Source organism: Macrotis lagotis, chromosome X (assembly GCF_037893015.1).
Source record: "Macrotis lagotis isolate mMagLag1 chromosome X, bilby.v1.9.chrom.fasta, whole genome shotgun sequence".
In the NCBI taxonomy this organism is placed as follows: Eukaryota; Metazoa; Chordata; class Mammalia; order Peramelemorphia; family Peramelidae; genus Macrotis; species Macrotis lagotis.
The window spans coordinates 435,237,944-435,249,090 of NC_133666.1; the positions used below are offsets into that span (position 1 = coordinate 435,237,944).

General features: G+C 38.1%; 1 protein-coding gene across 6 annotated transcripts in view; it reads right to left on the reverse strand.

Annotated features, from left to right (window-relative positions):
• UBE2V2 (ubiquitin conjugating enzyme E2 V2) overlaps positions 1–7,137 on the reverse strand; it is a 58,486-nt gene extending 51,349 nt beyond the window's left edge. For 2 of the 6 annotated variants that reach the window (XM_074205623.1, XM_074205613.1), the window contains exon 1: positions 7,032–7,123. In XM_074205623.1, coding sequence (XP_074061724.1) covers positions 7,032–7,047 — 16 coding nt within the window. In that variant the 5' untranslated portion in view covers positions 7,048–7,123. Of the gene's footprint in view, positions 1–6,524; positions 6,661–7,031 lie in introns of those variants that run through there. The other 4 variants (XM_074205614.1, XM_074205615.1, XM_074205616.1 and 1 more) reach the window with 4 other exon arrangements.
• Between the last annotated feature and the right edge of the window lie 4,010 nt (positions 7,138–11,147).

Here is an 11,147-nt window from a genome sequence, read left to right on the forward strand (position 1 = left end):
TTCAAAAGGCTTAAAAACTATGATCAATTTAATGATCAACTACAATTTCAAACAACTCATAATAAAATGTTATCTATTCTCCTGATAGAGAGGTGAAGAACTTAGATTTAAGATTACATTTGGGTTTTGGACATTTACATTGCAGGAAATGTTTGTTTTGTTTTTCTTTTTCTCTGGGAGGGGGACAAGGTCAGGGAGCAATTGGAGTTAAGTGACCTGTCCATGGTTACATAACTACTAAGTGGCTGAAAGCACATCTTAACTCAGGTCCTCCTAATTCCAGGGCCCATGCTCTATCCACTACATCATCAAGCTGGCCCTTTTTCTTTTTCAAGAGAACAGGAAGATAAAATAAATTTGTTAACTGAATTTTTTTTTATTTTAAAGCAATGCCTTTCAATATAGCCTAAGAAAGTTGTAAAATAGCTTGGTTGTCATATCATACTGTTGATTCAAATTAAATCTGTTTTACACTAAAATTCCTAGATTATTTTTCCAAACTGCCATCTAGTCATACTCCCACAACTCTGAATCCTATCATATACTATGTTATCATTCCCAGATTTCTGTCACTAGTATTTGACAAGAAGATTAAGTATCCCTTGAAATGCTATTGCTTTTCTATATATACTAACACAAACTCCAATGACATACCTCATATTTCCAATTAGCTATAAATTCCTTCTGTATCCTGGTTTCATTTATTACAAAAATGTAAAAACTGTTATGATTCAGTTTCCCAGTATTCTACCTATTTGAACACTGACTAAGGATCTCATATTTAGAATATCCATGGCTAAGTTGATGCTTATAAACAAACAGAACTATGTGATTCTCAGAATCCTGTCTCCCTTTCTTCCTTAATCAGTGTAAATGGGGAATGGCACAAGGATGAAGGACATTTTTGGATTCATGGACTGCTTAGTCAAAGAATTCATCACCCAAGTGGCCATCGTACTGGTGCCGACCCTTTTCATACTTAGTCAAACTGGTTCTCGGGAAGTAGACTCGGTTTGGTCTTTTGCCAGGACCATACCTGAGTTTTTGAAGGCTATGTCAGTAGACTATAAGAATCTATACTTTTGCTGACATAGCCTTCAAGAACTCAGATTCAATGCCCTCTGTTCAGGAAGCATCCTGAAACAAGCTCAGGACTTGATTAGGTATATGTGGAAGAGGGGGTAGCCAGGTGGTGCAGTGGATAAAACACAGGTCCTGGAGTCCAGAGGACCTGCATTCAAATCTGACTTTCAGACACTTAAGAATTGCCTAGTTGTGTATGACCTTGGGCAAGTCACTCAAACTCCATTGCCTTAAATAAATAAAAAAAAAATTTTAAAGGAATATATGGAAGAAAATAAAACCGGTGAAAAATAATTCCAATGTCATGAAACAAAAGTTCAATTTCGAATTTACAATGGATGCCTAACTGAAATTTGTGTCAGCAAGAAAAATCCCATCAGTCACAAAGGCACATCATCAACGACTGGATCAGAATTTATTAATTATGTAGTATCCATATGGTAGGCAATGGGGACACATAGATTTTAAAATATTAGTCACTGAACCTGAACAGTTAATAATTTTGTAGAAAGATGAGATACACAAATATTAGTCATAAAAATTATAATTGAAAACTACCTTGGTAATCTAATTCCAAACCATTCATTTTCAAAACAGGAAATTAAGATTCAGAGTTTAAATCATTTGCCTAAACAGAGTAATACCTCAAACACTAGTCCTCTCTTTTCCAGTTCCAATAATCATTTCATTATACACCACTTTACCTTTCAATATGCTACAAGATCAAACTTTTCAAATTAGAAAGATCAGACAAATATATAGTAGCTAGGAGGGAAGGATTTCCTCCAGGAATAAAAATTATATAAAAGTAAATGATCATCAGAATCAAAGCCCTGAAGGAAAAAAATGTTGCAACTTGAGATAAAGCTTAGGTTAGTCAATTCTATATTTTCATTTCCTTTTGTTACCCAAGTACAAAGAGAGATGGCATTGAGGTTTTTTTGGTAATCTATGTCACTATGACAAACTTGGCAAAACCAGTGATTCTTTAAAGGGCTACTGAAAAAAAAAACACCTTAGAAGCAGGGGGGCAAAGGTAGACTAAGTTAAATCTATCTATCCCACACATCACCTCCACCCAAAGTATAGATTCAAAGAAAACTAAAAAAGATAGAAGGGATATATTCAGGATGGGAATGAAGACTTAAAATAGCACCATGAACAATACTACAAACTCTAAATTTTCCAAAGGATCAAACCACTCACCTATTATGAGAGTCAATAATTTACAATAATTGCTAACTAGAATTAAGATACATTAAATACAAGCAACAGAATACTTTACCATACTATGTATGAATCTACAATTAGTACCAAATTCACATTTTTACACAAATCTAATACTCATAATCTTACTACATTTCTGAATAATTCCTAAGTAAACTAAGAAATTTAAAAGCAAATTTTTTAAAGAACAGCTAATATAATGAATAACAATATCAAGTGAAAAATCTTAAGACATCTGAATGATGATCTAAAATGAAATTTAATAGAAATATATTAATAAGTCTATCATTACTTGGGACTTTTTTAATCAACTATACAAATATTGGAAGGGTAAGGTATTGTTAGATAATATAGCAAAATTTCAAAGGGAAAATAATAATCAACAATCTTAACTCTAATCTTACACACAAAATTTGTTAGAATTCTATTTCCTTGGGGGCCGCTAGGTGGTGCAGTGGATAGAGCACTGACCTTGGAGTCAGGAGTACCTGAGTTCAAATCCAGCCTCACACTTAATAATTACCTAGCTGTGTGGCCTTGGGCAAGCCACTTAACCCCACTGCCTTGCAAAATCTAAAAAAGAAAAAAAAGAAAAAAGAATTCCATTTCCTTCCATTTTCTTAGTCTACTTCTTATTAGCTTTATCAGAATTACATATATTCTATTGTAGTGCAGAATTTTTAAAAACACTGCAAATATATAAAAAAGATGTTATTCATGTTCATAAGGCCCTACTGGTTGAAATAGAGGTTACACTTTTCCCATTAATTTTTGCTTGTAATAAAACCCGACTGAGGTCAATCATCAGTGTTACTTTTCCATGTGTTCCTAATATATATTTTCCCCTTTTAAACACACCTTGGTACAGCTAGGTGGTACAGTGGACAGAGCACCGGCCCTGGAGTCAGGTGTACCTGAGTCCGGTCTCAGACACTTAAATAATTACCTAGAAGTGTGGCCTTGGGCAAGCCACTTAACCCCACTGCCTTGCAAAAAAAAAAAAAAAACACCACATCTTATTTTAAGTTTCTATCCAAATCAGGTTGGTGTATGATGAATTGGTAACCATCAAGTTAATGTGTCAATATATTTTTATGATTATAATTCCATCATATTAAGATTTATGTATGATTTGCTCCAAGTTCCTAGCAAAGAACTGCTCTGGAAAATCTAAGCTGGTTTGAGTCTCAAGAAAAAAAAAATGGAGCAAGTTTTTCCCTTAGTTTTTGAGCTCCATTTGCAGGGAATGTGAGGTGAAGTCAAATTGTCACTTACTTATTCAATTTAGATCCAATACTAACATCCCTTTACCCATTTGTGAGGATAAAGGTTTCACAAGGTAGATAAAATTTCAAAAACACTGAAAAGTTGCTCTATATCTCAAAAGAAAAAAATGCAGTATTTTTCTTGAGTCTCTGTATTCTTTAAAAGCATTTTAATAATCTCTTCATACAAGTACAATAGAACCCCAAAGTCTAATTTTTAATACTGTGACTGAAATAAGGAGAAGAGAATAAAAGCATGTTACAATGATAGACATATACTACAAAAATCACTATGTAGTTGGATGGATATGATTTAGTATTTAGTATAAAATGGTAACATAGTTGTTTATTACAAGTATTGTTTATAATCATCCAATATTCTTGCTACTAATGCTAAAATGACTAAGAAACTGCTAGGTACTCCTAAAATAAAGTCATCCATTAGCATGTGAACAAATGAGACTGTTTTCACCTTTTTGCCTCCAGTACTTAGCACAGTTTGAAGCATCAAGTAGGTGCTTAATAAATGTTTGTTAAATGACTGAAATATAATGAAATACTGAATCAATAACCCCCCCAAAAATTATCAGGATGCTTTCTCTAAAGCAAAGACCTGAGGTTCTCCTAGAAAAACATGAAACTACTTCACTTTTATGAAAGCATTCATATTTTAATTCAAGATGTCTTTTTCTAACTTCAAATTCATTATAACTTGAGATGACTTGAATTTGCCTTCTACAAAATGAAAACAGAATTACATATTTAGTTTCAAAGATTACAATTCTGTGGGTAGTCAAGTCTAATATGTATAAAGCGTAAATTAAATCACTATTATGTACAACTTATCCAATTTTCAATTTGTTGAAAAATTTTAAGATAACAGTAAAATGAAATTTCAAGTTTTCCACACATTAGTCAGGAGCCGTGAAAAACAACTATTTTGGAAAAATACTTTTGCAGGATCATTAAAAAAGGAAAAAACCTACTTCTATACATGTTCACTTCAGGTCCAACCCTGTCACAATGCCTTAGTCACAGATGACCTACAATTCAGATTATCTGAAATTTACTCATGCTAGACTCAGTCAATAAGCATTTATTAAGTGCTTACTAGTGTGCCAGGCACTGCAATAAAAAATAAAATACAAAAAATAGGAAAAGACAGCTTCTGCACTGGATAAGTTCAAAAGTTAACATGTGAGACCACAAGCAAACATGTGTACAATGAAGCTATGTAAAGGAGAAATAGAAAATAATTAACATAGGGAAGAAACTAGAAGAATTAAAAAGGGCTTGGAGCGGAAGAGGGATTTCAGCTTCCACTTAAACCAGCATTTGAAGATGAGGATGGAAAGGATTGAAAAGAAAATTCAAAATATGCTTCATGACTTTTAAGAATAATATTTTTGCAAATATAATAACCCCTGCCAAATCACACAGGTTTTAAACCATTTCAAAATTTCAAATTCCATAAATTGAAAAACACAGGCTTTCAATCCACCGATATGAATAAATTTGAGTGCATTTTTTGAATAATACTTTTGAATTAAGAGCTGCACAAGATGAGCTCCAAAAAGACAAAAAAAAAAAATGATTAACAACAATTAGTAACAAATGATAGGATGTTGGATTTGGAGTCAGGAAGACCTTTCAAATAAGGCCTCAGGTGCTTTCTAATTATGTGACTATAAACAGTCACTTTACCTGTCTCAGTTTCCTCAGCAGTTAAATGAGAATATTAATAGCATTTACCTCTCAGGGTCAATGTGAGGGTCAAAAGAGATATATGTAAAGTATTTTGCAAAACTCAGGGTACTTATAAGTGCAATATATAGCTAGTATAGGCACTAAGTAAATGCTAGTGATTTATTAACTGATTTCATAATCTTTGCTATTTTAATAGGGAAAACTATAATATTCTCTCCTATATATGACAGGTTAAGAAAAAGTTATTGCTCTAATTAAGTAAAGCAAAAAAATTTCATAAAAGCTAAACTCTAAATTAATATAAAATTTTAAGACAGTCCCCTTCCACTTGTTGTAGTTATACTCAACTTTTTAAACCGGGAAAGGGGCCATTCACAAAGTTAAATTGAAAAAAATACATGGTTCAATATTAAAAAAAAAAAAAGTCATATTAACAAATTGACTTTTTGACATACAAGAACTGAGTGCTACTTAGAAGGCATATAAAATTAAGAATAATAAATCTAGGGGGCAATTAGGTATTGCAATGGATAGAGACCAGCCCTGTATTCGGAAGGACCTGAATTCAAATCTGACCTCAGACGCTTAATAATTAACTAGCTGTATGACCTTGGGCAAGTCACTTAACTCCACTGCCTTGCAAAAACCAAAAAATAATAAACAAGCAAATAAATAATGGATCAACTGTGACGCTTGCATTGGAAAGGAAATGCAATTGAGATTTAAAAGATTATTCAATATTTCTAATGTGTCACTAGTTCATAGTTAAAGATAGACCCCCAGGTGTTCAACAATTTGCACAGTATTCTGTGCTATTACCTTAAGTATTCATAACTATTTAAAATGAATGAGGCAGAAGAGATGTTCTTGTCAAGTTTTATACTACTAACAAAGCAATTTTTAAGGAATTACACTAAACATTTTTTTAAAAACCTCACCACCTTGTGAATACGAACAAGATGCGTTCATTTTGATAACTGTATGTTTAAAGAACACTGCAACGTACATAACGCAGGCACCGAGTTTAACAGGTCATCTAAAGCAATAACTGGCTTTTAGCCTGCTTAAAACAAATTTTATCTTTCTCGGTGGATTATTTCGCTCTCACTGCACAGCCCTTTGCTACAAAACAAAAGAAACGGACTAATACGCTTCAGTAAAATGGTTTGAGTTCCTGTTTTGAAAAGTGGCAGCATCTCTACAGAAACAGAGCACCAAAAATTAAAAAAAAACAAAATCAACCTCTGCTCAAGCCCAGGTGCCCACTTAACGTTCCGGCCTCCGCCTGGCACCCGCGCTGTCTGGTCGCCTAAGTCAGGCCCCTGACGCTTTCCTTCCTACCCCGCGATTCTCCCCAAGTTCTGCCGTTAAAAGGGCCGGAGAGCCGGCGGCCCCGGCCCGACAGCGTGTGCGTGGGGCTCGAGGGCCCATCCCTCCCCAACCCCCACTCGCAAGCCGCCGGCCGAGCCTGCCGCGAGCGCGAGCCCCGGGGCGGCGGCGGCCCCGGCTCTCCTCCGAACGGTCTCGGTGGGCCCAGCGTCCCCGGCCCTCCTCAGCCCTCGCCCGGGCCCCGGGGACCGGCCGCCGGCCGCCTTTCACGGCTCTGGGGGCCCGACTGGGAAGCCCCACGTCTTACGAAAAGGAAACGCTTCGCCCTCTCTCCCTTTTTCAAACCGGCAACGGTAGGAGAGTTGGGAGAAGGACCGGGCCGGAGAGGAAAAAGTGAAGAAAACCGGCACGAAAACAGACCTGTGGAGACCGCCATCTTCTCCTGCAACCCCGGACTTCTGCCGCCCTGCACGCGCCCCGCCGCGTCATGCGGCGTCACTTCCGGCCGCGCGCGCGCGCGCGCCTGTGCCTGCGCCGCCGAGCTTCCCGCCCCTCCCCCAGCCGCCGGGGTTCCCAACGGCCCGCGCCCCTCCTCCCGGCCCGGGCCAGGGGGCGGGGCTTCCGGCCGTGTCTTTACCCACAAGTAACCTCGGCCGCCGGTCCGAGGGGGCGGGAAAGCCCGAAGGGGCGCCACCTCCCCCCCCCGCCCGCGGGCTGCCCGGAAGTTGGAGCGCGGCCCTCGGCCCCCCCACGCGGACACCCCCGAGTCCACCCCCTCCCCAGCGCGGCTGTAGACCAGGCGAAGGGCGGGCGGCGAGGCAGAAAGGCGTGCCCCTCGGGGTGGCGAGGGGGCGCGGCGCGGGCACCCGCGACCCTGCAGGGCTCGGCCCGGAAGTCGGCGGTGCTTGGAGCTGCCTTCCAGAACCTGCATTACGCGGAGCCGCAGCATTAGAAATAAGCTCTGACCCTTCCGCGGCTCGTACCTGCCGCAGGCCCCCCGGGCCCCCCGGGCCGCGCTGCCGTGAGCGTTCCCTCCCAGGCCCCTTTCACTCGGAGGCTGCGTGACCAGGATGTGAGCCCCGAGAGGGCGAGGATGGCCTCTTGTCTGGCATCTGGCACGGTGCACAGGACAGCGATGTCCCAACGCAGAACGGATGTGCCAGCACCTGCGGGGGAGCCCGGCTTCACATCTCTTAAGTCTGCCCGTATTTTTTTGTATATCTCCAATTTGTTACAGCGATATTCTGTTATGCTAATACATGCCCCAGTTTGTTCAACTATTTCTCAGTCATTGAACCTTTATGCCCAGTTTTCATTTATTTCATCATATATTATTTCATTTATAGAACTGAATCATGTGAATCCTAAAAAACGGTAAACCTTAAAAATATATAGTTAATATGCCCAAAGGGCAACAAAAATGTGCGTACCCTTTGATCCAGCAATACCACTCCTGGGTCTCTACCCTGAAGAGATGATGGAAAAAAGGATGAAAACGTCACTTGTACAAAACTATTCATAGCGGCCCTGTTTGTGGTGGCAAAGAATTGGAAATCAAGCAAATGTCTTTCAATTGGGAAATGGCTTAGCACATAATTTCTATTAGAAACCAGCAGGTGTGGGAATTCAGGGAAGCCTGGAGGAATTTGCATGAACTGATGCTGAGTGAAATGAGCAGAACCAGAAAAAACACTACACATCCTAACAGCAACATGATCAACCTTGATGGACTCGCTCATTCCATCAGTGCAACAATCAGGGACAATTTGGGGCTGTCTGCCATGGAGAATACCATCTGCATCCAGAGGAAAGAACTATGGAGTTTGAACAAAGACCAAGGACTATTAACTTTAATTTAGAAAAAGAAAATGATATCTTATTGTCTGATCTTGCTATTTCTTATACTTTATTTCTTTGAGGATATGATTTCTGTCATCACACTCAATTTGGATCAGTGTATACCATGGAAACAATGTAAAGACTGGCAAATTGCCTTCCGGGGGAGGGGAGGAAAGTAAGATTAGGGGGAAAATTGTAAAACTCAAATAAAATCTTTAAGTAAAAAAAAATATATAGTTAAAATAAAGGGACAGAAAATAAAGGTTAGACATGAAGTTTTATTCTCTGGAATTTATCATTAACCTATAGTTGGAGACCATCACCCAGAACTGAGGGAGACACAGGCATATTTAACCAAAAACTCAGAGTAGGGGAAATCATTAACTTTCTTGGTGACCTGACAATGAAGGTTACACAATCTTAAGTTACCCAATTGCTAGAGACTATCATCTGTTAACCATAATTTTCTGAAGCTAAAATTCTCTAGGATGGTATCATTAAAGATACTAACCTTGATACACAGTTTGGGGGCATTTTTATTCAGAAAGGACAAAGAATCATAAAACTGGGGCCACCAATGATATTTTTCCTCAAAGAGATGACAGTTCTACACTATGATCCTCATAAGTTATATTTGCTTCAAACTTCAATTGATAAGAATCCTACTTAGGCTAGAGAGGGAATGTTTACAAACATAGGATTTCTCCTCCCCAAGATGTCTAGTCTCTTGTGATTTGTTGTCCCAGGTCAGGGAATTTATTAGTTCTATTACAAAGCTGACCAGAGAGTATTGACACAGGTCAAGTCAACATTCAGATGGATAAGAATAGACCTTGACATGGCAGATTGACTTTTTTACATACAGAGAGATAACATTCAGATTTGTAACTCTTAGAGGCTGAGAAACCAAATTTTTTATTAAAAATATAGAATTAAATTTAAAAACATCCATATATAATATCTGATTATCTCTTCCTGGACTTCAAGCATCATGAAGGCAGCACAAGTCTTCCAACATCCTGATCTTTGTCTTCCTGAGTTTGTTATTAACATGGAGGGAGATAGTTAATGACTTCTACCAGCAAAGATGACCATAAAGCGAAGGCAACTACCATTCTAAAGAAATCAGCCTTTTTACCAGGAATATAGTGGTGAAAAACATTGTTGGTATTATTACTACACTTTGACAATGGATAAATTAAAGCTATTGTCTTTTAACATGAACTCTAATTAAATTTTCTGTCTCACCTTAAACCAAATTTTGGTTAGGAAATTCCTCCATCATTATTATTCACTTATTTGTCAATACTGAAATTCCTTTATCTAATAATCTGTTATCATTACACTTCCCCTCAGTGTTATAACCTCAACCTTTTGCACAATCCTCCCCCTCACTTAAATCCAAGAACTAAAGACAAACAACTCTGACTGGTTTTCCCCCTTTAATAAACTAGGTCACCCTAAGTTCTAATGGAAAGTTCCGAGGACAAGAACTTAATTCCTAAGGGCAAGAATCCGTTTAAAGTGGATCCTGTTTGTAAGGTCCTCTAAGATGGAGAAGCCTGTAACTGGAGGATTTGGACAATCTCATCTATCAGCAATATCCTCAGACACTGACTAAATAATCTACAGGGGTTGGTTTCCAAATGAGGAAATAGAAATGGAAAACTTTAATTCTAATTCATTGATTATTAATACAAGAGAAATACTTCTGTCTCTCAACTAATATTCTGGATAAATTAAAAAACTGGATAAATTTAAAAAAAACTTTTAACATGGACTCCAATTATTAAATTTTCTCAGTCATTGAAACTTTAGGCCAAGTTTTCATTTATAGAATTGAATGAATAAAGCTGCTGTGGTGTGAATCCTAAAAACTGTAAACCTTAAAAAATATAATTTTCTCACCCTTGGGTGGGATAATCCCTCTTAAGAGTTCATATTCCTATTGAAGTCCTTTTGGAGTTAAAAATCATTGAGACAGACTATTATTCTTAGACTATTCTTAGAAGAAAGAGGGAGAGAAACCTTGCTTTCCAAATCAGGCACCCTCCTGATTCTGTTGGGGGGGGGGGTGGAATAGTGGACTATCTCCAGAGAGATCTTGCATTTTTAGTTAGTCACCTATTTGATGATAAAACTTTTAACTGGGAGAACAGTAAACTGTTCCCATGGAAAAAACCTTGCATTCCAACAAAGCTCATAAGACTCCTCTTGTTTGATGGTAAGTAGACTGTTATTTCAATAAGATAGTTATAATGCTGAAGGTTATTCTCACCATCTGGCTGATGAGGTAATATTTTATGAAAACCTTTCATTCTTTTCTTTTTTTCTAGGGTAGATTTTCACAAGTAGAATGTAACTCTGAAGACTAACCAATCAGTTGACAGAGAGGGACATAGGGAGGAGGAGGGGATCGCATTAGGCCATGTAATCAGGGCAGCTCCTTGATCTTCACTACTTTTGTGAGACTTGAAGTATGCTCTTTTCTCGAGAAAAGCCAAAAATAAACTTTCTTTTTTGTTCAGAGGAGTCTCTATATTTTTTTAAGTGAATTTTTATCCCACACATCCTCAAGTCCAGTGTTTTTTCTATTTATACCATTCTGCATCTCTTCAACCTGTTACTTTCTATACTAAACTTGTAGCTAAGCTGTAGTACTTGTCCTGTGATCATTTCCAACAAATTCCTTATCTT